The following is a 26,609-nucleotide window of genomic DNA, read 5'->3' as shown; positions in this document are numbered from 1 at the left end:
GGGAGGTCCTAGGTTTGGTTCCCAATGCCTCCTAAAAAAGAAGATGAGTAGACAGCAAGTGCAAACAACAACGAGGGCAGGTAGAAATATGTAAAATAAATCTCTAAAAGTAATAGAGGTAATTGTACACTTTGGATGAACTGTACGCTTTATTAATATGTATCAATAAAGCTGATTTGTTTAAAAAATAATAGAGTGGTATATGGGAAAATACACCTCATGTAAATAATGGACAATAGGACTATTTTAATAATCTTTCATCAATTGTAACAAAGGTAACTACTGTTTAAAAATACAGTACAGTTATAAAAAAAGAGCTATCATCAGTTGTAACAATTGTTCCACACCAGTGCAAGGTGCTGGTGGTGGGGTGGTGTGTGGGAATCCTACATGTTATGCATAATTGTTCTGTAAACTCGTAACTTGCGTAATAATGATAATTTAAAAATGGGTCCTGGCTCGCTTGGCGGCGGCGGCTCCGTGTGGAGGGCGCAGGGCCACGTCCGTCACCGTCCACAAAGGTCGGGAAGATCTTCCCCGGGGCCGGCGCTGCCTTTGCGAGGCTCGGGGAGCTGCCCATGCAGCTACACCCGGGGCCGACCCTCCCCGCGGGTGTGAAGTGGACGGAGGCAGAGATAGAGATGCCGAGGGCTGCTGCGAAGCGATCTGGGTACGATCTTAGTCACGTCAGCTGTGTCATCAAGGAACGGACAGCAGCTCAGAGGCCGCTGTAAAACACAAGGTCTATAAAGACGCTGGCAGCCCCCTTCCAGCTGAGTCACCAAGAAAGGGCCCAAGACGGTGGGTGGCATCTGGCATCTTGTCCCCTTCTCCAGCTGCCCCTGCACCCAGCAGCTCCAGGGTCTCTGAGGCAGGGGACCCCCATAAAGAAACAGAGGCTGATGTGACACTCAGTGCCCTGGATGGCTCCAGTGCCGACAGGGACCTGGTGGGTCTTGGAGGACTAGGAGAAACTCCTCCAGCCCAGAGACTCACCTTCGCCCAGGACAGCCCGACCCTGGGCCCTGGCTTCTCGTGACCCCTGCCGATCCTCCGCTGCAGGCCCACTGAGCCTCGGAGCCCGCACTGCTCACCTTGGCCCTGTGGGTGGCCTGGGACTCAGCAAGGCCTGCAAGAGCAGGTGCATCGGCCGCCGGGGCGGCGCTCCTTCCCCTTCCTGGACAAGCATCTGACTCCCAGTCCCTTCAGCCTCTACCTGATGGACACTTTTATACAGAAAACAAGAAAGATTTCCCTCCCCCCCAAAAAAATGTTCACATTACCACAGCTAGTGTAGCAGTTTGGTATTGTTTCTGAATTCCAAAAATAATAGATATTAGGTTGTGTTTGTCAACTGGTCTGTTCTTCTGTGCATATTAGATGATATTAAATTCAGAGGTTTCACTTTTACTTGATTAAATTAAGACTAGGGCTTTGACTCGGCCACGTGCGTAGCATTTGGAGTCCCTGCCCCTTGGCGGGCGGGGACTCACAGAGAAAACGACCCGGCAGAGGAGAGAGTTTTAGTTTTGATGCTGGAGCCCTGGGAAGCAAATGCAGGAGAAGGAGAACACAGAAGTAGATACGCAGCGAGAGATGAGCCTGATAGTCTACAGCTGACCCTGTGCGGAGACCAGAGCAGCTGAGCCAGGAAAGGAACGAGTCCCAGGGAGAAGGATGAGTCTTATGCCTGCCTATAGCTGAGCTGGGGAGAAGCTGGGTCCACGGAGCCTTAAGAGGAAAGAGGAAGCCGGACCCTCGAGACGTCGCCCGCCATCGTGCTTCAACACGTGGCAACAGAGTTTGGGTGAGAAAGCACCTCTTATGGTACCTTGAGTTGGACTCTTTAGGGCCTTGTTACTGTGCGCTTCTACCCCAAATAAATGCCGTTTACTAAAGCCAGCAGATTCCTGGTACTGAGCCTCGGCACCCGTTTAGCTGACTAACACAGCTAGTTGGGGTCTGAGCCCAGGGCAGCTTGACCACAGAACCTGCCTCCTTAACCACTCGCCTGTATTTCTAGATGGGAAAGCCCCTTCGTAAACTGTGGAGTCAGGTGCTGCTATGATGATTAGCGTTTTCTGAACTCTGCCTCTCATGCTTAATGAATGGAATGAACTTCTCAGACTAGGAGAGTGAAATTCTGGGGAAAGTAAGGTGCTTTCACACTAGGTCCCTCTAAAACTGGGGTTCTTAACCTTTTTTGTTCCACCGACCCCTTGGCCAGTCAGGTGAAAACCACGGACCCCTTCCTAAGTCCACACTGCCCTGTATATGCTTTAATAAAGAGATCCCCCACCACCACCAACATGTCCCTACAAGAATGTTTTTTTAAAATTTAAGTTCAAGCTCACTGACCCCTGGTTAATGTGATGGATAATCGAGGCACCTGTGAATGATCTCGTCCCCCTCCTGCATTCCTTGTTCACCCACCACCTGTCATGTGCCAGGCAGTAGACAGTGATAGTGCACCTGGCCACAGGATGGCCCAGCCCCTCGGGCCTGCAGGAAGACGGGACACAAGAGCCCCTGGGCCCTGCCCAGCGGAGCCTCGGGCTGCCCTGAGCCCGCCCTTCCCCACACCGGCCTTGGAAGTGCCCTCTGCTCCTCTGCACTGCCTCTTCTCCATGCACCTGTCCCCGGGAGAGGCGGGGCCATTGTATGGCCATTTTCCTACTGCAAAGCCCATTGTCATAAACACTATCTCATTTCATCATGACCTGTGAGGCACAGATTACTACAGCCATTTAAGGGTGAGGAAACGGAGGTTTCAGAGATGCGTCTGTACAGTGAAATCTTACGCAGCCGTTAAAAAGCCAAAAAGCCAATAAAGTAGATCTATCTACAATATAATACATACAATAAAATAGTTTCCTCAAATAGCACTAGGGGAAGAAATCAGTGTGCAATATTCTATACAGTACAGTCCCATTCCCTTAAAAAAAAATAAAAGGCTCATATAAAAATAAATATGTGCTCATAAATGCATAGAAAACTTCTGGAAGAATACATAAAATGTTAACAGCGAGAGGCTGCTGGAGAGGAAACTGGGGGCCTGAAATTTATTTCTTTTTCAATAAATTATTTCAAGGTTTTGTTATGTACTATAGAAAGTTCTTAAAGTAAACAGCCTAAAAAAAAAAAAGCCTCCTTGGAGCGGTGCCTTTCCCCTAGGCAGGGGTGCGCAGGCCCTCTTACCACCGAAGGGGTTGTCTCCCCCGAAGAACTCGTGGAAAACCTTGTCAGGGTTGCCGTGGAAGATGTAGCCGGTTGTCCATGGGGTCTGGGATCCAAACTCCAGAGGAATCCCGCCCTTCAGCCCCTCCTCTCCAAACTTGTCATAGATGCTTCTCTTCACAGCTGTGGAGAGGGGGCCAACTTAGGAAGCTAAGCTAGATAAAGGGACTGGAACGCACGAGGATATGGGCAAGGGGCAAAATCAGCCTTATTTCCACAGTGCCTGCTGCCTGGCCATCTCTGGAATGGGAGGCTTGAATTTCCTTCTGGGTGGGCCCACGTATGCCCCCAAAAGCCCAGAAGAGAGACTGGAAAGGCTCAGGCAGGCTAGGGGTAGGATGGGGCTAGAGGGAAACTGAGACCGAGCCTTAGGCTCTTGTCCTGGGCTTTAGCTGAGCTCAGTCCTCCAAGCTCTGTCTTATCTCTGTCAGCAGAACCTAGAACCTTGGCATCTTAGACGCCAAGCATTCTAGAGCTTCCTGATTCTGGAGTTTTGAAATCCTAGAGTTCCAGGACTCAAGTGTGAAAAACTCGGGGCTAGGGAAACCTCAGCCATCCAGGGTCAGTAGCCAGGATTAGTGTCCAGGACAAGCCCTTAGGGACACTCCCGGGGGCCGGCCTTGGGCTGGAGGGGGTCACTTTTTCCTCCCTCTTCTGGTTTCCCCAGGAGAGAGATTTCCTAATCCTACCGGCTGCTCTCTGTCCCTTACTCGCTCTGCTCTGGGGCAGACTAGACTCCTAAGGAAAGACTTGAAGAGCGAGGTGGGCGGGGGCCTCCCGCAGTGACCACCGCACCCTCAGCCCCGCTCACGGTCACTCAGCACGTCGTAGGCCTCTGCTATCTGCCTGAAGATGTCTTCTGACCCGGGCTTGGAGGACTTCAAGGGGTGGTGCTTGAGGGCGAGCTTCCGGTACCTAGAGGGGAGGGAGGAAATGCCTGAGCAGAACCGCCCCTGAGGGCAGCGCGCGCCCAGCCCTGGCCCTGCTGCCCGCTGCTTCGGCCCCACCGTGCGGTGCTGTCCCCAGCTGGGGATCCTGACTGATGGCTGCGGTGGCCAGGGCAGCCGTGGAGGCCATGGAGGCCGTGGAGGGCATTGAGACTGTGGTGGCCGTGGAGGCCATGGTGGCCATGGAGGTGCAGGCTGTGGAGGCCGTGGAGGCCATTGAGACCGTGGAGGTGCAGGCTGTGGTGGCCGTGGTGGCCGTGGAGGTGTGGGCCGTGGTGGCCATGGAGGTGCGGGCTGTGGTGGCTGTGGAGGCCGTGGCGGCCATGGTGGCCATGGAGGCCATGGCAGCCGTGGAGGCCGTGGAGGCCGTGGCAGCTGTGGAGGCCGTGGAGGCCGTAGAGGCCATGGAGGCAGTGAAGGTGCAGTCTGTGGTGGCCGTGGAGGCTAGTGGAGGCTGCGAAGGCTGTGGAGGCTAGTGGAGGCTGTGAAGGCTGTGGAGGCCATGGAGGCCAGTGGAGGCCATGGAGGCCGTGGAGGCCGTGGAGCTGCTGCTCAGAGCTCAGAGAACCTGGTATGTGGCGCTCATGTTGAGGCCGCACTTCGCCCCAGCTGCTCCCAGGCAGGGGCTGGGGCTGGTCCGTCCCTGTGGGACAAGGGGCTCCTCCAACAGCACGTCTTGGCTGGAGGACCCCGGCCACCTGGCTGGGATCTCAGAGCCAGGCTGCAGCTCGCCCCACACAGCCCCTCTCCCCACCTCCTTCCTCAGGCGTCAGCCCTGCCTGAGCTGCGCCTCCTGCTCCCTCCCCACTCAGCCTTCTCAGGGGTTCCCACCACACATTGCTCACCCATCTAAGCCCGCCTTAATGTCTTCTTTTTTTTTAATCTTTTTTTTTTTTTAAGATACATAGAGCCCACGAAATGTTAGATTAAAAACTGTAAGAGGGAAGCGGACATGGCTCAACTGATAGAGCCTCCTCCTACCATATGGAGGGTCCAGGGTTCGATCCCCAGGGCCTCCTGACCCGTGAGGAGCTGGCCCATGCGCAGAGCTGCCACACGCAAGGAGTGCCCTGCCACGCAGGGGTGTCCCCACGTAGGGGTGCCCCACGTGCAAGGAGTGCACCCCGCAAGGAGAGCCGCCCCATGTGAAAAAGCACAGCCCGCCCAGAGGAGTGGAGCTGCACAAACGGAGAGTTGATGCAGCAAAAGATGATGCAACCAAAAAGAGACACAGTTTCCCAGTGCCACCTGATAATGCAAGCGGACACAGAACACACAGCGAATGGACACAGAGAGCTGACAACGGAGGGGGGGAGGTGGAGGGGGGAGAGAAATAAATCTTTAAAATATATATATATAGAAGAGGTTCCCATAAAGCCCACTCCCTACCCCTCCCACTCCTCCCACATCAAAGGACCTGAGCTGACACACGGCTTCTTGGAAGGATGACATAAAACACGAAGTGCAAAGGGCCTTGGACAGGGCACTTGGAAATGCTCAGCCCCTCTGCCTTGCTCCCGCCCCCGGGCTCACTGTTTTCCACCTCTGTATCCGCCTGGCCCGGGCACTGCGTGGAGCAGCGCCTGCAGACCTGAGAGTCTGCACCTGCATCATCAGCGTCCCAGGAGGAAAGACAGGGCGTGAAATGGGTCATCACGGAGACTTTAATGAAGAGCTGCTTGCCCAGTGCGGGGAGGGTGGAGGGACCCGAAGGCTGGCACAGTGCCCTGGGGCTAGTAACGTCGAGGCCCTTCCTACCGCCCCAGAGGCCACCAGAGTGGGGCGGGAGCGGTGACCGACGCTGGGATGTCACCAACCCAGAGAGACCCAGTAAGAAGGGAGCCGGGGAATAGACACCCCAACCTTACTCTCCTTCCTCCAGTCTCCTGCCCTGTGCTCCCCTTTAGCCAGAGGCAACAGGAAGCCAGAGGGCAAGGAAGTCTGTGAATGCAGTTTTTGGTTTGGTATGGTTTTTTTAGGAGGTACGGGGGATTGAATCCAGGACCTTGTACATGCGAAGCAGGCGCCCAACCACTGAGCTTCACCTGCTCACCTGTGAATGCAGTTTTTACTGGTCAGTCTGCGCACAGAGCAGCGTGGGAAGGGTGGGGCGTAGATGGGGGAGCAGAAGCCCATCATCAGTCACTTCGTCTACATCTGCTAAGTCAGAGCGAGGCCCCTCCTGCCCTGCTCACGCCTCACGGGCTGTGTCCCCAGAGTCACTTCTCACTCCACGCACGCTTCACCGGCGAGCATATCCATCCTGGGGCTTGGCCGCCCCTGACTGACTAGAGACCTCAAATCTCTATCTCAGACCAGACCACCTCCTGAGCGCCAACTTCTATATCCAGGGCCTCCTCGACGTCTCCTTTCCAGGGCGCCACCGGCACCACCAGCCCAGAGGCCCAAACGCGAACACCGGACCACCCCGAGGCTTCCTTCCCAGCCGCCCAGGCGCTGCAGCTGGAAACGTGAGCATTGCCTTTGCCTCTAGTGTCCCCACCACCCCGACCCGTCGGTGACCAAGTCACGCCAGGTCCTCCGCCTGAATAACTTCAGACTTCCTGCCGCTTCATCCCGACGTCGACGCCGGCAGAACCGCCTCCCTGCTGCCAGCATGTCCCCTCTTCCAGCCACTGAGTGCTGCCACCGGCTTGGTCTTCTTCTCTCCATCTCTCAAATTTTAATTCAGTGCCTCTAAAATGCTCTCTGACCAAGTGTCTTTCCAGCCTAAATCCTTCACTGGCTCCCCCACTGTCTTTGCATAAAATTTAAATGTCTCCCTGGGAGATTCAGAGACTTCCTTTTTTTTTTTTTTTAAAGATTTATTTTTTTACTTATTTCTCTCCCCTCCGTCCCTCCCTGCCCCCACCCCTTTTGTCTGTTCTCTGTGTCTATTTGCTGCGTCTTCTTTGTCCACTTCTGTTGTTGTCAGCAGCACAGGAATCTGTGTTTCTTTTTGTTGCGTCATCCTGTTGTGTCAGCTCTCTGTGTGTGCGGTGCCATTCCTGGGCAGGCTGCACTTTCTTCTTTCGCGCTGGGCGGCTCTCCTTACGGGGCACACTCCTTGTGCGTGGGGCTCCCCTATGCGGGGGACACCCCTGCGTGGCACGGCACTCCTTGCGCGCATCAGCACTGCGCATGGGCCAGCTGCACACGGGTCAAGGAGGCCCGGGGTTTGAACCGCGGACCTCCCATGTGGTAGACGGACGCCCTATCCACTGGGCCAAGTCCGCTTCCCTCTCAGAGGCTTCTTGCTCACTGTCCTCCCTCCGTCACCTCTCCTGCCCCATTCTGAATGTCTCACCACTCTCTAAACTCTCTCTACCTGTAACACCCCCTTCCTGCCCCTCCCATCTCCTCCTGGCAGGTTTTTATGCATCCCTCAATAGTTCAGGTGCCACCTCCTCCAGGACGCTTTCCCTGATTGCCAGCCTCCATTCTAGGTTAGATTCCCTTCCCCAAACCCTGGGCCGTTAGTCCAGGTATTTGGCACACGTCGTCCCCATTGTCTGTTTTTGTTTTTGTTTTCACTTTATTTTTTAATTCTTTCTTTTATCTATCTTTTATCACACAAAACATCCCATTGCCTGTTGATTGTTCTGTCTGTCCCTCTCCTTGTTACAGCTGGGGCTTCCTTGAATTGCTGCGTCTGGTTCTCTGAAGTTCCAGGGCCCAGCACAGGGCAGTGGTGAGTAAACGACCTTGCCACCCTCAAGCAGCGCATCTCCCTGGGGGACCACCCTGAGTTTTTGACATGGCTTCCTCTTACTGAGCTGGGTCAGCCTTCCTGTGGCTCTCCCCTCTGTCACGAGGGGCCTGGCTCAGCTTTTGGGGCCTTTTCAGAGAAAAATTGCTCTGCCTGCCTGCAGAGACCTGAAGCCAATGGTCACGACCAACTTGAAACTTCTAAACAAGCCCGTCTCAATTACAAGGGTCACAGTCAGTTACGAGGAGACTTGCAAGGAATTCGGCCAAAGAGTGAAAGTAACCAGGCTGGAGAAGGATTTCATTTTCCTATAAACTCAAAGGGTTTCAAGATTACCTCTGTGGTAACATCCCTCTCTTTCATCTGCTTCCCCAAGTGAGTGAAAGAGGGGTGGAGTCACAGCTAGGGCGCTCCAGCCTGGAGCAAAGGAGTGGTTAACAGCCTTGACGATTAAAAATATTTGTGGGGTTACATTTAACGGATCTGTAATTGGTGCTGGGGTTTAGTGTACACCCAGGGGACCTGAATCTCTGGACTGACCACATGATAGCCAGGCCCTGAGCCTCAACAGACTTCAGCTCCTACACTCTGGTTTATTGGACTTACCCCACTCAGCTAACATGGAGGTGAAGAAGGTCAACCACCACACCAGGGAGCCAAGAGTGCCTACAACTGAAAGCAGGAGGATTGCATCCAGCATCCCTGTGGAATCTAAGCCCCCTCTTGATATAGATGTGGAGTGGACACAACCATTCCAAGGTCCACAGGATGGAGGAATAGAGTATGGATTAGAGTGGACTTACTGATATTCTATTCATGAACTATTGTGATTAGTAATCAAAGAAAATGTGGCATTGGTGTGGAGAAAGTGGCCATGGTGGCTGCTGGGGGTAGGGAGTGGGAGGAAGAGATGTGATGTGGGGGCATTTTTAGGACTTGGAGTTGTCCTGGGTGGTGCTGCGGGGGCAGTTACTGGACATTGTATGTCCTCCCATGGCCCACTGGGTGGACTGTGGGAGAGTGTGGGCTATGAGGTGGACCATTGACCATGAGGTGCAGCAGTGCTCAGCGATGTATCCACCAAATGCAATGAATGTCTCATGATGATGGAGGAGGTTGTTGTTATGGGGGGAGGAGTGAGGTGAGGGGGGTGGGGAGTATATGGGGACCTCATATTTTTTGAATGTAACATTTAAAAAATAAAGAGAAAAATTAAAAATTAAAAAATTAAAATTTTTAAAAAGTGTATGGTCCAAAATGTCAGCCATAATGTAAAGCACTTACTGTGGTTGGTAGATATGTTTAAATATTTGTACATCAGTTGTAACAAATGTACCATCCACATATACAATGTAAGTAATAGGGGAAGGAGTAAAAGGGGAGGATGTTGGATACATGGGAGTCCCTTATGTTCTGTATGTGAATTTGCTGTGACCTGAAGACAAAATGAAAAAAAGTAAGACACTGGGGGAATAAATGGAAGAAAATGTCAGTGTACATACAGGACCACAGATCTTACAGTGATGAAAGATAAAATGTCAAAAAAAAAAAAAAATAGTTGTGGGGTGTTACTTCATTATATAAGCTTAGTTGTTTGGGTTGTTTTTGCTTTTTCCAGTCAAAATCTAGGTACTCCTAGGGGAGAGTGTGTGAAACCCTTAGGAGCTGCTGCAGGGGAGTCGGTTTAAGGATTGTTGGAAACATATGCAGTTCCTTTATTTGCTCTTTACAAGATATAGTTCCAGAGGCAAATGCCCTCTGGGCATTTTCACATACATTACCTCAGATATCCCCATTTCATTACCACAATGACCCTTGTTGTCGTTTTTTTTTTTTAAGAGATGGGAAACTGCAGCCCAGCGAGGTCTAGTAATTTTCCCACGTCACACCGCCAGCAGGCAGAGCCTGGATGCAGAGTACGTTCTGCACAGGGCGCAGGCGCCGCTCCTTGTCGGACCGTGTCTGCCCTTCCTCCTGGGGACCTTCTCCCAGACGGACCCCACCGGCCAATGAGACGCCCTGTGCGGGTCACATGACACACTGTCCTGAGCTTCCAAATGTCCCAATATCCAGCCGGGCGCTGGCCCTGCCCAAAGCCAGGATAGAGGTGGCGAGAAGCGAGGGGAGGGCAAGGTCTGCCTCGCCTGCTCAGGCTCACAGGACAGCTCCCCGGGAAGGGCAAGGCCGGTCCGGCAAGCCCCGAGGCCTGGCCCCGCCCGACTTACGCCTTCTTGATCTGGGCGTCCTCGGCACTGCGGGTGATCTGCAGCACGGAGTAGTAATCCTGGCCCATGGCTGCCGGCAGCCGGTGCGCTGTCCTCACACCGCCTCGGAGCCGTCGGTCTGCGTCCCTTGGTTGCTCCTGACAACCGCGGGGGGCATTCTGGGAGTTGTAGTCCTTCCTTCCCGGGCAAACTGCCGTCGCCGCTTTGCCTAACGGGAGCCGCGGGGAGGGCTGGGACAATGGGGGTGGTTCTGTGGCCCTAACAAAGACCACCCAGCTCAGACCAGAGAGCCACAAGGCCCTGGTTTGTTTCGTTTTCATTTATAAGAAGAGTTACAATTAGCTTGAATTAAAAGTTTTCCAAAAAAATGCATTTGTTTGATTTTTTTAATCTATATTTTTTACAGTTTTGGAATAGTTTTAGATCTCCAGAAAAGTGACAGTAGTACAGAAAATTCCCATATACCCCACACCCTGTTTCCCCTTTTATTATCATTTTACATTACTATGGTACATTTGTGAAAATTAATGAACCAATATTGACACATTAACTGAAGTTCATGCTTTATTCAGATTTCCTTCATTTCTACCTAATGTCCTTCTTCCGTTCCAGATGCCCATCCAGGTCACCACACATTACATTTATAGTTTTCTTTGTTATTTTGTTTTTGTTTTTTTATTGCCTTTTTTTAAAAAGATAAGTAGATCACATAAAAAAAACATTACATTTAGACATCAGGTCTCCTTAGGCTCCTCTTAGCTGTGACAGTTTCTCAGACTTTCCTTGTTTTTTTTTGGTTTTTTTTAAGATTTATTTTTATTTATTTCTCTCCCCTTCCCTGCTCCCCCCTCCCCACCCGGGTTGTCTGTTCTCTGTGTCTATTTGCTGCATCTTCTTTTGTCCGCTTCTGTTGTCATCAGCGGCACGGGAATCTGTTTCTTTTCATTGCGTCATCTTGCTGTGTCACCTCTCCGTGTGTGTGGGGCCATTCCTGGGCAGGCTGCAATTTCTTTCGCGCTGGGCAGCTCTCCTTATGGGGCACACTCCTTGCACGTGGGGCTCCCCTATGCGGGGGACACCCCTGTATGGCAGGGCACTCCTGGCGCACATCAGCGCTGCGCATGGGCCAGCTCCACACGGGTCAAGGAGGCCCGGGGTTTGAACCGCGGACCTCCCATGTGGTAGGCGGACGCCCTAACCACTGGGCTAAGTCCACCCCCCAGACTTTCCTTGTTTTTGATGACCTTGGCATTTTGGGGAGCACTGGTCAGATATTTTGTAGCATGCCTCTTAACTAGGATTTGTTTGATGTTTTTCTCATGATTGCACTGGAGTCATCGATTGTGGGGAGGAATTCCACAGAGGCAAATGCCATTTTCATCACACCATGCTAAGGGCACAGGCCATCAGCCCGACTTTCCACTACTGATGTTGACCTTGATCATCACCTGGCTCTGTCAAGCTTTCTCCGCTGCAAAGTTACTCTTTTCTCCCCTTTCCATATTGTACTCTGGAATCTGCCATGCACAGCCTGCATGTAAGGAGTGGAAGTTATGTTCCCTCTCAGTCCATTCTACCATTTAGATGCCTCTCAAGCCCTCCTAGCTCCTCCTCCACAGCCAGGCCCTGCCCGTGCCTCATCTCTCAGCAAGGCGATTTCAATGTCCTTATTGTCCCGCCTGCACTGTCTCCACCTGCCAGACCACACTCTGCACTGCCCAGAGGGCAGTCCTGGCACACTGCCTTCTGCGGTCCAGCCCCTCCCTCTCCAGCCTCACCTTTCACCACCACCCTACATGCACCCATGGCTAGTCAGAATGGACCACAGTGCTCACAGCTGCCCACACTAGCCATTCTCTCTCCCGCAGTCACGTGTGCTGCTCTGCTCAGAACCAACCCACCAAACCCGCCCACTGGCCCTGGTCTCGGCCCAGCTAACTTCTACTTACTGTTTGTCTTCTGAAGTTGCTCATAGGCACCAAAGAGCAGCATTAGGGAAGCGGATGTGGCTGAAGCAATTGAGCTCCCACCTACCACATGGGAGGACCCTGGTTTGGTTCCCAGTGCCTCCTAAAGAAGACAGCAAGCTGGCACGACAGGCAGGCACGGCAAGCTGACACAACAAGGTGACGCAACAAGAAATGCAAGAAGAAAAACACAATGAGAGGGAGGTGGATTTGGCTCAATGGATAGAGTGTCCGCCTACCACATGGGAGGTCCAGGGTTCAAACCAGGGGCCTCCAGACCCATGTGGCGAGCTGGCCCAGGTGCAGTGCTGATGCACACAAGGAGTGCCGTGCCACGCAGGGGTGTCCCCCATGTAGGGAAGCCCCACACGCAAGGAGTGTGCCCTGCATGGAGAGCTGCCCCATGCAAAAAAAGTGCACTGCACACACAGAGAGCTGACGCAGCAAGATGATGCAACGAAAAAAAAGAGACAGATTCCCAGTACCACTGACAAGGACACAAGCAAACACAGAAGAACACACGGAGAGCAGACAACTGTGGGGGAAGAGAAGGGGAGAGAAATAAATAAATAAATAAATCTTTAAAAAAAAGAAATAACACAAAGAGACACAACAAAGCAGGGAGCGGAGGTGGCTCGGGTGATTGGGTGCCTCCCTCCCATATCGGAGGACCCGGGTTCAGTTCCTGGTGCCTCCTAAAGAAACAAGGAAGATGAACAGACACAGTAAGTGCATACAACGAGGGAGTGGAAATAAATAAATTCAATAAATAAATAAATCTTTAAAGGAAAAAAAAAAGCAGCATTAGAAAATTCCTTGTTGAAATCCCCAGCGTGCTCCTCCCTATTTCTCTTCTATACTTTAAAGCTAACCACCATTCTGATATTGGTTCATTATTCTCTTGCTTTTCTGTATTGGTTTTACTACAAATGAATATATCCAGTGGTGTCCTGGTAAATGTTGAACAGCTGGCTCACTAGAAGGGATAAAAAGCCCTGACGTGTACCATTTGCTGATTTCTTGTGAGCTGGTACAGGTTGACTCCAGCACACCACTGCATGTATCCCTAACAAGATTTGCCTATTTGTATAGCACTCTGTTGATGGACACTTGGGCATTGCATCACTTTGCAAGGCAATGCCAAACAGTTTTGTGATGTGGCTATACTAAGTTACACTGACAGTAGCAGTGTGGGCTCTACAACCTCACCAACACTCAATGTCAAGTTTTTAAATGTTTGCCAGTAGAGTAGGTATGAAATGGCATCTCACTGTAGATTTTTCTTTTCATGTTATTGGCCATTTGTTTTCCTTTATTGAGAAATGCCTATTCGTGTCTTTTTCCCATTTTTCTATCTAACTATTCTTTTCTTACTCGTTTGTCGCTCTTTGTTTGCCAAAAAATTTTTTTTTGGCAATATGTTACAAAAATCCCTTCTTCCACTAGAGATTGTCTTTTTTTTTCCCCTCCCTGCCCCATCCGCTCGTTGCTTGCCCTTGCTATCTGCTTTCTGTTCATCTTTTTTAGGAGGCACCGAGAACCAAACATGGGACCTCCCCTGTGGGAAGGAGGCACCCAATCACTTGAACCACCTCCACCCCTGCTTGTGTCTCTCATTGTCTCCCCACTATGTCGCTTCATTGCCATCATCTCGCTACATCATCTCGCTGTGCCAGCTCGCTGTCTTGCTGTCTTGCTCATCTTCTTTAGGAGGAACCTGGAACTGAATCCGGGACCTCCCATGTGATAGGCAGGTGCCCAGCTGCTTGAGCCACATCTGCTTCCCAAATAGTGCCTTTTAATAAACACAACAATATTTAATAGAGCCAAATTTATACATCTTTTCCTTTTTGGTTGTACTTTTGTATCTAGTTTAAGAAATTTTTTCCTACCCAAGGTCATAAAGATCTTCACATATTTTCTTCCCAAGACCATTTCAAATTTAAATCTTTAATCCACATAAATCTGATTTTTGGGGTATGTAGTGCAAAGTAGCATTTTTTTTTTTTTTAAAGCAATCCAACTACCCCAGAACCACTTAGTAGTCCATTGTTTCCCCACTGCTGTGTTATATATGCAGCTTCCATATATGCATGGCTTTGGGTCTGGACTATTGATTCCATTGGGCTGTTGTTCCTGGGCCATTGCTACACTATCTTAAATAGTATAACACCTTTTTCTTCTTCAGAAGTATCTTCTCCCAGTACTACTCCTTCCCTCAGCCTTTTACTCCTCTCAAATGGAAACCATTTCTTAAGAAAGGATCTAAGCTTAGTCCTGCAGGGAAAGAGGTGTGCTGCATTTTAAACCTCATCTCTAATCGTGGAAGGAAAAGGCTGGTCCCCCGAGGGCATTTTAGAAAGAAGGCCTGGGATACTGAAGCACTTTCTTGTGTCCTCTCAAACCACTTTTACAGAGAAGGGCCTGCCTTAGACAATGGGCCTGAGACAAAGGCCTACTTCACCTGAAGTATTTGGAGAGGTAAAACACACTTTTGGAGTCGGCCAAAGGCCAAAGGACTCAATTATCAATCTCGTAAATTAAAGTACAGGTTTTGGGTGAGTTCTTTGGTTAGACAGTGAACAAATCTCAACACTGATGTGCTTACTTGCTGATTGTGACCTTAAGCCAGTTTACTTAATGCTTCCAAGTCTAAATTTCCTCATATAAATGGGATTATTAACATCAATACCACCACAGGGTTGGTGGGAAGATATTAAGTAGCATTACACAAAGATATCTCACATAGAAAATGTTCCCTCAGCGTTGATGCAGTGGAGTCTTCAACCTCTAAGTTCCAAATCTGTTAGCTGTTAGTTTTATGATCTAAAAGTTATTTCTTTTAGCCACAGTTGCCTATCTGTAAAATGAAGATGGGAATTTTTATATTTACCTAATAGGAAAATACCCCTAAATGTTAACAGTGATTATATCTGATTTAGAGATGACCTTTAATGTTTTTTAAAATATTTTGCATTTGAAAACTTTTTTGTGGGCTTCAATTTACATTTCTTTCATTATTAGTGAGGCTGAGCATCTTTTCATGTTTATTGGCTATCTGATTTACTCTTATATACAGAAAAAAAATGTTATGAAAAATTAAAACCCTGAGGGTTGGGGGAGAACCTTGCTCAGTCTGGGACTGGTTGCGGTAAACTGAGGGGAAGAGAGGGACCCTGCGTGAGGGGCGGTTGTGTGCGGGGCTGGGGCAAAAGGGAAGGAGACAACCTGTGAGGTGGACAGAATGGTTACGCACAGAGGTCTTGAACAAATATGTGACTATATTGAGGATTATGAGAGCCAGGTTTCTCACCATTGGAGAAAGGAGGTGTGTATTATAGACAGACAGATACAGTAAGGCTAGAATTAACCCTGTGGAATGGGATTGGAAATGGAGGTAGTGTGAACTCAAAATTTTTAATATATGTAGAATGATAGATGTAGAAATATAAATGTATGTATGTGCTGTCTGCTGATAGGGCCTAGAAACAAGAATACCCCAATAGTAAAGAGCATACTAATGCCCAGATCTCAGTTTCTTTTTTTTAAATTTATTTCTCTCCCCTTCCCTCCCCCTCCCCAGCCAGTTGTCTGCTCTCTGTGTCCATTTGCTGTGTGTTCTTCTGTGTCCACTTGTATTCTTGTCAGCGGTACCTGGAATCTGTGTCTTGTTGCATCATCTTGCTGCGTCAGCTCTCTGTGCGGCACCATTCCTGGGCAGGCTGCACTTTCCTCGTGCTGGGCGACTCTCCCTACGGGGCACGCTCCTTGCGTGTGGGGCTCCCCCACATGGGAGACACCCCTGCGTGGCACAGCACTTCTTGCGTGCATCAGCATTGTGCGTAGGCCAGCTCATCACATGGGTCAGGAGGCCTGGGGTTTGAACCCTGGACCTCCCATGTGGTAGGCAGATGCCCTATCCACTGGGCCAAATATGCTTTCCCAGATCTCAGTTTCTGAATACTATTCTCCACTAAAAGTGGGCTACTTGGAAAAGTGACTTGATTCCAAGGCTAGGGCTGGGAATGTACAAGATGAACCTGGTACATTTTATGGTACCAGAAAATAGAGAAGTGCTCAAAGAATGATGGAAATGTCAAAAGGACATAGGATCAGGAGCAAGTATAGCTCAGCCGTTGAGCGCCTGATGCCCGTGTATGAGGTCCCGGGTTCAATCCCCAGGCCTACTGAAAAAAAAGACATAGGACCCGGTTTGAAGGGAATCCCACTGGCCAAATCTGGAACAATTTGAACATCAAAAATAAATAATAGAATAGTGGATTATAACCCACAGAGTAAAATAGAAGTCTATGAGTACTCCATACTGATATATGTATGAATGAATGAATAAATAAACAAATGTGGGAGAGGGGAAATTTTGACCTTTTAGTAGAATACCAACTATACAAGTAGAAGGAATGGGGAAATGAGAAAATCACCATCTAGCAATCATCACAGGAATAACTGATTCAGAATAAGAATCATCAAAGAATGCTAAAACTAGTCAATGCAAGTTTTACATAATTTCAAAGTAGGTCCCCACAAATACTTCTTAACTTTGTCATGGAGAAATCTGATAGACACCATTTTAAGCAAGTGATAAAAGTTAACACCACCTGGCTATAATAAAAAAAAAAGACAGAAAATAACAAGTGTTGATGAGGATGTGGAGAACTTGGAACCATCATACACTTCTGATGGGTGTAAAATGGTGCACCCGCTTGGGAAGTCTGGCAGCTCCTTAAATGATTAAGCAGTTACCATATGACCCAACAATTCCACTCTTAGATATAAACCCAAGAAAACTGAAAATATGTTCACACAAAAACTGGCACAAAAATGTTCTAAGCTGCATTACTCATAATAGCCAAAAGGTAGGAACAACCCAAATGTCCATCAACTGCTAAATAAATAAAAAGTAGTGATGCAAACTACATCATGGATGAACCATTAATACACTATGTTAAGTGGAAGAAGCCAGACACAAAAGGTCACATATTATATATCATTTATATGAAATGTCCAGCACTGGCATATCTATAGAGACAGGGAGTTAATTACTGGTTGCCAGGAATTGGGAGAAGGGGGTAAAAGGGAATGATTGCTAACAGGTGTGGGGTTTCTTTTTGGGTTGATGAAAATGTTCTGGAATTAAGACTGTGATGATTGCACAACCTGGTGAATACACAAAGTATCGCTGAATTGTACACTTTTTGTGAAAAAAAATCATTTTATTGATACATATTAATAGAGCAATAAATCCATCCAAAGTTGAATTGTACACTTTTAAAGGGTGAATTTTATGGTGTAAGAATTCAATCTCAAAAAAAAAAGTTTACAACACCAGTAATAGGACAAATTGACATTGTGTGTCTCCCAATATGGTGCACTCAGGACACAGAATCCCTTCTGGAGTATTCCTGCTGAAATGCATAACCTGAATTTAATCATGAGGAAATACCAGACAAAACCCACCTAAGGATCCTTTTACAAATTGGACTATACTCTTCAAAAATGTCAAGGTCATGAAAGAAAAAGAAAACCTGAGAAACTGCTCCAGACAGAAGGCAAGCAAATGCAACATATCATCCAGGATTAGCTCCTGGACCACAGAAGAAAGATTGGTTATAAGGGACACTGTTGGAGCAACCAGCAACATTTGAATGGGTCTGCAGATTGGCTGACAGTATTGCATCAATGCTGATTTCCTTGTTTCGATAAATGTTCTTTGATTATGAAGGAGAGTGTTCTTCGCTTTAGCAAATGCACAATGAAGTGTTTAGGGGTAACAGGGTTCATGCTTGCATCTTATTCTCAAGTGATTCAGAAAAAATATACAGAATATATAGCTTGTGTGTATATTTGTATACACATAGAGAGAGAAAGAGAGAAAAATTAATAAGGAAACATAAGTTAACAACTAGGGGTATGAATGGGACTCTACTAGAATCCTTTGAACTATTCTTGCAATTATTACGTATGTTTGAAATTATTTCAAAATAAAAAGCAAAATAGAAAAAGAATATAAAATAAACCCACAAAAAGACTTGCTCAAGAAAAACAAAAAACAAACAAACAAAAAAAACCCCTTTATCTTGCAAGGCTATTGTGAGGAAGAATATGACCTCAATGAAAGGTAGCTGAGGGAGGGAAGTGGATGTGGTGCAGGCGACTGAGTTCCCACCTACAACATAGGAGGTCCATGGTTCAGTTCCTGGTGCCTCCTAAAGAAGACTGAGAGCTGGCACAATCGGCAGGCGCAGCATGCTGACACAAGATGACACAACGAGAGACACAAGAACAAAAACATAATAAGAGTCACAACAAAAAGCAGGGAGCAGAAGTTCCCGGTGCCTCCTGAAGAAAAAACAAGCAAGACAGTGAGATGATGTGACAGGCAGGCACAGCAAGCTAACTCAACAAGATGACGCAACAAGAGACACAAGAAGAAAAAACATGAGAGACACAACAAAAGCAGGTAACAGAGGTGGCTCAAGCAATTTAGTGCCTCCCTTCCACATCGGAGGTCCCAGGTTCAGTTCCCAGTGCCTCCTGAAGACACGAAGACACAGCACACAGCAAGTGCAAACAATGAGGTGTGGGGAGAAATAAGTAAGAGTTTTTGTAAAAAAAACATAGCTGAGGGAGCAGATGTGGCTCACACGGTTGAACACCTGCCTACCACATGGAAGTCCCAGATTTGGTTCCTGGTGCCTCCTGAAAAACCAAAAACAAACATCAAGGAAAACAAATGAGAAACCAACTCAGGGAAGCTGATGTGGCTTAGTGGTTGAGTTTCCACAAGAGGTCCCACAAGAGGTCCTGGTACCTAAAAAAAAATAGGTAGCTGAAGCCACTGCAAGTTTTTCAGGTCTGAGAAATAGAAGTACTTCACACAAAAAGTCCCAAGGGGGCACCTGAAAGCCAAGAAACAAGGTCTAGCACAGAGCACTGGCTGCAATGTTAGGGGTGGGGCTGATCTACTCTTCACTACCCAAACGTGCTTCTCCAGCCCAAAGAAAAAAAGACTTGCTGCAAACTTGGGCTCCCTCTGTTCACAGCAGACAAGGCTATGGGACACGAGCTGGCCTCTGCTTCTTCACACTTGATGTTACCTAAAGGCCAGGAAGTGATGGTCTCTGCTCCTTCTGATTGGTCAGGGGTCCAAGCATCATGCCCGGGACATTGACTCTGGAACACTATGAAAAGGGGCTCATAAATGAAACAGGAATTTGGAGAGTGACGCCAGGAAGGGGAACTCAGAGGCATGGCCTAGACATTCACTTGCTGTGTGAACTTAGCCATATCCTCCTTCCTCATCCTGTTTCATAATCTGACCCTTGGCTCTCCTAGGAGTCAGAGATCTGGAGTATGTCCCTTCTGGTCTATCTGACCCTAGCACAAACCACTCCTCAAAATCAAATTGCTCTTGGACAGAAGTCCCTTGCCATCTGTCTGTGATTACAAGGTATAGTAAAAAGGAGCACAGGCTTTGGAGTCAGGCTGACTAAGGCCCATATCACAGCTCTGGCACTTACATTAATTTCCTGAACCTCAATTTTTTTGTCTATAAAATAGGAATAATATCATTTACTTTTAAACAATGTTATGAGGATTAAATATATAAATGAAGCACCTAGAAAAGAGTAGATACTCAATAGATATTCAATGAATTATAGTATTTTATTCTCACATTTTGGTTTAGGCATAAGCAACAGGATATTGTAAAAGAAAACAGGATTTAGAGTTAAGACAAACTGTGTTCAAGTGCCTGCTATGACCCTGGGCAAATCACTTCATCTGAGTCTTACCACCTACACATCACAGTGTAGTTATAGGATTACTTTAAGAATATTATTTTAAGAACTCTGTCAAGCACACAGTCAAGATGGAATTACCTACCCCCCTTAAGTAAATCCAAATCTTACCCAGCATGGCTTAGCTCAAGTCTTGAATCCTCCAAGAAATCTTTTCTCTAGAAAGCTCTAAAATGTAAATAATTTGGTATTCACACTCTGGAAATGTTTAAAAAGAATGAGGCAGGTCTAATGCTCTTGAGAGGGAAAGAGTCCAGAGATACTAAGTGAAAATAAATCATGGAATACATATATTATGATTCAATTTTTATATTTAGGAAAAAAAGAGGTGACCATGTCATTCTCTTGCAAAAACCCTTCAGCGGTTCCTCACTGCCAACCAAGTGAAGTCCAAGCTCCTTCCCTGGCATTCAAGCCACTTCACTACTTGGTCTCAGCCAGCTTCTCCGGCTTCACCTCCTGTGGAGCAGCCTCACCATCCTGGGAGCCCTGGGTTCCACCTATGCCACAAGTGCCCATCACCACCTTCTCCTCTGGGCCAGTAACTCTCAAACCTCAGCACACATCAGAATCACCCAGAGGACTGGCTAAACTAGGTTGCTGGGCCATCCACAGCACTTCTGATTCAGGTCTGGGGAGGACCCCAAAATTTCTATTTCTATCAAGTTCCCAGGTGATACTAATGCTGCTGGCCAGGAACCACGCTTTGACAACCAATGCCTTTACGGTGATTGTGATTCTGTTTCTTCACCTGCTGACCAACCATGCCAGCCTGCTCAGGAGAGTCCCAATTTTAGCACTTGAAGTCCTGAGTCACAGAAAATTGGGATGGTTGGTTACGTACCTTTTTAAGAGGCAGTGAGATTCAAAAAGATGAAGTGATTTACTTAGTGTCATAGTAGGAACCTGAACACAGTTTGTCTTAACATTAAATACCATTTTCTTCCAAACTTCTGCTGCTTTGGGGATGTTTACTGCTACTGCCAAGCAGTCCCTCTCTATGGCCAGGCCAACAGGAAGCACAGAAGAAAGGAGTTTCAGTAGCTTGGCTGATTTTTGGTGGCGTGAAAGTATTTAAAAGAGGTTGTCAAATTCAGGCTCCTCCAAACACACTTCATTTCCTTCCGAAAATAGGCTTTAGTCTAGTCCTTGTAAACATTTAACACAGTAACTATGCGGTCAAACTGTGACTGCCCATACCCTTGCCCTGTGTTGCTGGGGTGAGTTTACACATGGAGAAGTTGGAGCAAATGCTTCTTATTCAATTCAAAGAAGGTCTCATCCTGGGATGATAGTTCCACATGAGCCAGTGTGGCCAAGTTTCTGTGACTTCCAAGGGGTGCCCAAGACAATAAAGGGCCACGGTCCTTGGGAAGGACTGATGATATCTCAGCTCACTGTTGATCAAGTGTAATCGTCTCAAAGAACACTTCTTTCCAAGGGGTCAGAGGTCAGAAAGTTGATAGCGTCGTATAAGACCATCTCTACAGCAAGTGTAGATCTGCTTTTCCCATGTGGCTACCTGGAACACAAGAGTTCACAGCTGAAAGGGAGCCTGGGATTCTTCCATTTAAAAAAAAAGAGCCTGGTCATAGTTCCCCATCCGTGCACAGAGGCCAAGGGAATCTGAGAAGCTTTATTGACTCTGAAGGCAAAAGATGAATTTATCTATGATAAATATTTTCAAAATGGCTGGCCAGGTTCAAGGGTGTACTTAGGACTACAAAATAGAGAAGCTAATTGGCCTAAGTGGAGAGCAAACCCATTAGTCTTACACATGGTATAGTGAAGAGGGTCTCAATTTAGAGAGAAGATGGTCCATTAATGGACTTGGGTACCCCTGAAACTCATAATTTTCATGCAAAAAAGTTCTGAATATGTGACTTTTTTTCTGGGGAGGATTTCATCAACTTCTCTAAGACTGAGACTTGAAGAAAGTTAAGAATCACAAACTTAGTGGAAATAGCATGAATTTTGAGGTTAGCTTCATTTCAGGTTTGCTGCCTTGTAGTTGCCTGACCTAGGACAATTTTCTCAACTCTCTGGGTCTCAGTTTCCTCATTTATAAAATGTAAAGTTTATGTTAATTCACAATACACAAGACGAGGAAGGAATCTTTAGAAATGAGATGGATCTACGTGCATTTACCTGGAAAGAGTGCCATGATGTTAAATTAAAAAAAAACAAGTAATAGGGCAATACATACAGAATAATCCCAATAATGCACAAAAGATAAAACTATATTATTTACATAAATGCATAAATACAAAGATATAAGTATGTAAATCCTCCAAAAACTGTCTTGGAAGATATATGCCAAACTTTTAATACTTGTTACTTCTGGAGACAGGAGTGGAAATATATAGGTCTAAAAGGAGATTTTGAAGTTTGTATACTTCTGTATTGTTTGAATTTTTATTCAGCGTATAGCTTTTTAAAAAATTATAAGAAAAAATAGGGATAATAATACCTACACCTCAAGGAATGGTAACAAAAATGAAATGACATCCTATATAGAAAACATGCAGCAGTGTCTGGTCAATAAATTTTATTTCCCCCTTAATTTTCCTCTTTCTACTCTAATCAAATAAATGAATCAGCCTCTCTCAATCTGAAGCACAGCAGGTATCACCACCCCAAATCCTCAAGATGGAGGAATGGACAAACATAAGGGGGAATGCAACTATGGACTAAAGTAGGCTTATATTAGTCTAGTAATGGAAGAACTTGTAACACTGATACAAAGTCAGTGATCACCAGAGGTTCTGAGGGGAGGGTGAGGGAGGAATGGGCGTAAAATAGGGCATATTTGGGACACTGGAATTGTTCTGCATGACATTGCAATGATGGATACAGGCCATTATATAGTTTGTCAAAACCTGTAAAATTGTGCAGTACAAAGTGTAAACCATAATGTAAACTACAGACCATGGTTAGTAGCAATGGTTCAATATGTACTCATCAGTTGTAACAAATGTATCACACTAATGAAAGATGTCCTTAATGGGGAGAAGTGTGTGTGTGGGAGGGGTGGGGTATATAGGAATCCCTTATATTTCAATGTAAAATGGAATCTAAAGCTTCTTTTAAAATAAAATAAAATAAATAAAAATCTGTCAGGTGGAAATTTACAAAGAGCTTTCACATGCATTTTCTTATTATCCTCATTTTATAGATGAGGAGGTTAAAGTACTTTTTCAAGTTTCTAGAACCAGCAAGTGATGAAGTCACTTCTGGCTCAAAATTCTGATTTTTATATCTGAAATAAAAATTATCAGTCATAGTCACCACAGAGTAGCTGAAGTCAACCCCCCGAAGCCTAGATCCTGGGCAAGTATCTCCTGGGCCTGCTCCCCTTAGGCCTGTACCTTGTACACAGGGTCACAGTCAGCTCCGGTGAGCTCAACGACATAGTCTAAGTCTTGCTGGATAATGAAACAACTTCCATCACCTAAAGGAAAGAAAGGAAATTTAGAAACTGAAAAGAAATTTGAATCCAAAGGAGTTAACAATTCAATCTTCATTTTTATTTCTCTTCAGATGGTACTAGCCTAAGAAGACAGTACTAAGTACTCAGAACAGCAAACAGGTTTTATTTTGTGCGTCAACTATGGAATGACCTATAGTGGCTGCCCAGAATGCTGGGTTGGGGAGGACATTGAGGGCCAAGTCGAAGCACAGTGGGCAGAGGGTTCCCCCCTCCCCCCCACCCTGCTGTTTTTGCTGTCTGTGTCCATTCCCTGTGTGTGACCTTCTGTGTCTATTTCTCTTTTTGTATTCTCGTCCTTCTCCTCTAGGACTCACCAGGATTCGATCCTGAGGACCTCTGATGTGGAGAGAGGTTCGCTGTCACCTGTGCCGCTTCTGTTTCTAATTTCTGCTGCGCTTCACCTTGATTCTCCCTTTCGTCTCTCTTTTGTTGCATCATTGTCTTGCTGCATGACTCACTTATGTGGGCACTTGGTCGCTGTGCAGACACTCAGCTCACCTTGTGGGCACTGGCTTGCTGTGTAGGCATGCTTTCTCTTCTTTTTCTTTTTCTTTTTTTTCACCAGGTGGCCCCAGGGATTGACCCCAAGTCCCCCCATTTGGCAGACAGAAACCCTATCACTTGAGTTAACATCCGCTTCCCAGAAGGGTTGTTTTTAATTACCAATTTCTGCTAAAGGCAGAACCTAACCTGGGACCTCCCATGTGGGAGGGAGGCACCTAATCGCTTGAGCCACCTCCACACCCTGCTTGTTGTTATCTCTCATTGTGTTCTCCTCCTTATGTCTCTTTGTTGCATCATCTTGTTGCATCAGCTCACCACAGCAGCCCGTTGTGTCAGCTTGTTGTCTTGTTTGTCTTCTTTAGGAGGCACCGGGAACTGAACCCAGGACCTCCCATGTGGTAGGAGAGAGTTCTACCACCTGAGCCACATCCACTTCCTGACAATGTTTTTAATGGCGAATTTGACAATACAATGTTTTTCTTAAGAAAAATCTATGCTCCCAAAATATTCCTCAACATATAAATTTGACAACATACACTAGAAAGAGGAGAAAAATTATACCAAGAGAATAAAAGTATATCTAATTATTAAACTCAATTTTTCAAGAATAGCATGCAGAAATAAAACTTGGGATGGTCTATAAATTGCTGATTAAGGTGATTTGTTTGTTTCACTTAGTATGAGAGTAGCACATGATCATTAAAGAAAAATTTAAAAATGTAGAAAACAGAGAAGTAAAAATCACCCATGGGAGCGTATGTGGCTCAAACAATTGGGTACCCGCCTCCCACATGGGAGGTGCCTGGTTCAGTTTCCGGTGTCTCCTAAAGAAGGTGAGCTGCAACGAGCTGCAACGAGCCCCAAGTGGAAGTGGCTCAAGCAGTTGGGTATTCACCTCTCAACATGGGAGATCCCAAGTTCGGTTCCCAGCCCCTCCTGAGGAAGACAAGCAGACAACAAGCAGACAGACAAGGGAGTCATCTCAGGCAGGGCGGCGGAGGGGAATAAAAATAAAATTATTTTTAAAAATTATGAGGGCTGAGGAAAGAGAGTGGTTAAACAAGATGATACAAGATTAGTGACATATTAGACTAGTTGAAGTTGGATAACGGGTACCTCGGGTTCATGATGCTATTCTTTCTACCTCTGTATACTTTTGACAATTTCCATAATAAAAATTTTTAAAAAAAAACAACTTTTCATTTGGCAATTTCCTCACTAGTGAATCAAAGAGTTCCAAAGGACCTCAAAGATCATCTATGTCCAACTTCAAAGCCGGTAGAGCCCCTTCCACAATACCTTGAAAAGTGGCCCAGCAGCCTTTGTTTGTCCACCTTCAGAGACAAGGGTGCTTCCACCTCAATGTCAACTTCTTTCTTATGCAGCAGAGAGCTTTTCCTTATGCTGAACTAAACTGTGACTCCTGATAAGTTTCTCTTATTGATCTTAGTTTTGTCCTCTAAAAATAGTCATAATTTTACTTCCTTTGTCTTCAGATATGAAAAACAGATGCTATGCCTCATCTTCTTTCCATTATAAAAGAGTGACAAAAAGTAGAAGAGCCCTGAGTTAACTCTTCTCCACCTGGTACCCTTCCTCTTACTTACACATCTTTTGCAATAGAGATGCTAATAGTCAATAAAATGGCCTAAAGGCAAGGCAGGGCAGGGAAGAAATGCAGAGGCCCTAGGTGGCCTACCTGCTGGCTTGCACAGATGCTAAGCTGATTTCAGAGCTGCCATGAGACAGCAGGAGCTCCAGCAGTAGGGCTCCAGGATGCATGGCCACATCCCTGTCTCAATTCTAACTTTAAGCTAGAGTAGAAAATCAACTGTAATCTTATCAGTTTCCTACTGTTATTACTCAGCAAGGAAAAGTGACACCTACTATTGAGTTTCTTTCCCCACCTATAAAAAAAGTTTGAATACTACAGTTCTTCTTCTGCATTCTTCAGTTGATTTCTATATACAAATCTTATCCACCTGATAAGCCCCAGCTCTACTCCCATTCCCTCCAGGAAGCCATTTCTCACCATCCAAACAATAAACTTTTTAAAAATCCATCTCTTATATCATTTATTATTCCTTTTATAGTTCAATGTATCTTGCCCTGTAGCATAATTCTACTTTTCATGAGTATGTGCCTTATCACTGGAGTATGACGATAAGGAATACTGCCGAGGAGGGCTTCTCAGGGCAAAGGGTAGTAGCAAGACTAAGAAGAAGCCATCATTTAAAGAATATCTACATTGTATTGAGTGTTTCACATATTTTATCTGTCAGGAAACTGAGGCTTAGAGACGTGAAGTGATATATCATAGTGCTATCAAGTAGAGCCATATGAAATTACCATTTTTTTAGAGTAAAAAATCATCAAATACTGGGAATTTCATATGGCTGAATCTAATAGTAAGTGATAGAGTGAGGAATTAAGCTTAGTTCAGTTTGGGACCAAAATCTGTTCTTTCTACATCATGATGTTGCCCAATAAAGTGAGGTCTAACTAGAAATTCAGACTGGAACTATGGATTTCAATCATAAAGAAATGACAGCTGAAACCATGAGAACAGCTGGTTCTTGAGGAAGTGTGAAGAAAGAAAAGTTGGGAGGACAGAAACTGAACTCAGGAAATAACTCTGGTTTAGGGATGGCAACAATAGTAGAAATAGCAAAAGGATTCAAGTTCAACAAACAATTTGAGAACCTACAATATA

General features: G+C 46.4%; 2 protein-coding genes and 1 pseudogene across 2 annotated transcripts in view; 1 reads left to right on the top strand and 2 right to left on the bottom strand.

Annotated features, from left to right (window-relative positions):
* Positions 1 to 10,258, bottom strand: part of DNAJB13 (DnaJ heat shock protein family (Hsp40) member B13) — a 28,568-nt gene extending 18,310 nt beyond the window's left edge. The window contains exons 1-3 of the mRNA XM_004467350.4: positions 10,119 to 10,258; positions 4,049 to 4,152; positions 3,199 to 3,360 (exon numbers count right to left, since the gene is read on the bottom strand). Coding sequence (XP_004467407.1) covers positions 3,199 to 3,360; positions 4,049 to 4,152; positions 10,119 to 10,186 — 334 coding nt within the window. The 5' untranslated portion in view covers positions 10,187 to 10,258. The remainder of the gene's footprint in view (positions 1 to 3,198; positions 3,361 to 4,048; positions 4,153 to 10,118) is intronic.
* On the top strand, positions 462 to 1,046 carry LOC139439758 (chromatin complexes subunit BAP18 pseudogene; annotated as a pseudogene).
* Positions 10,259 to 17,295: 7,037 nt separating the features above from the next.
* Positions 17,296 to 26,609, bottom strand: part of PAAF1 (proteasomal ATPase associated factor 1) — a 103,792-nt gene continuing 94,478 nt past the window's right edge. The window contains exons 11-12 of the mRNA XM_004467346.5: positions 23,271 to 23,353; positions 17,296 to 21,424 (exon numbers count right to left, since the gene is read on the bottom strand). Coding sequence (XP_004467403.2) covers positions 21,347 to 21,424; positions 23,271 to 23,353 — 161 coding nt within the window. The 3' untranslated portion in view covers positions 17,296 to 21,346. The remainder of the gene's footprint in view (positions 21,425 to 23,270; positions 23,354 to 26,609) is intronic.

This window comes from Dasypus novemcinctus, chromosome 10 (genome assembly GCF_030445035.2).
Source record: "Dasypus novemcinctus isolate mDasNov1 chromosome 10, mDasNov1.1.hap2, whole genome shotgun sequence".
NCBI classification, from domain to species: Eukaryota; Metazoa; Chordata; class Mammalia; order Cingulata; family Dasypodidae; genus Dasypus; species Dasypus novemcinctus.
This window is presented reverse-complemented; position numbering and strand designations above follow the sequence as displayed.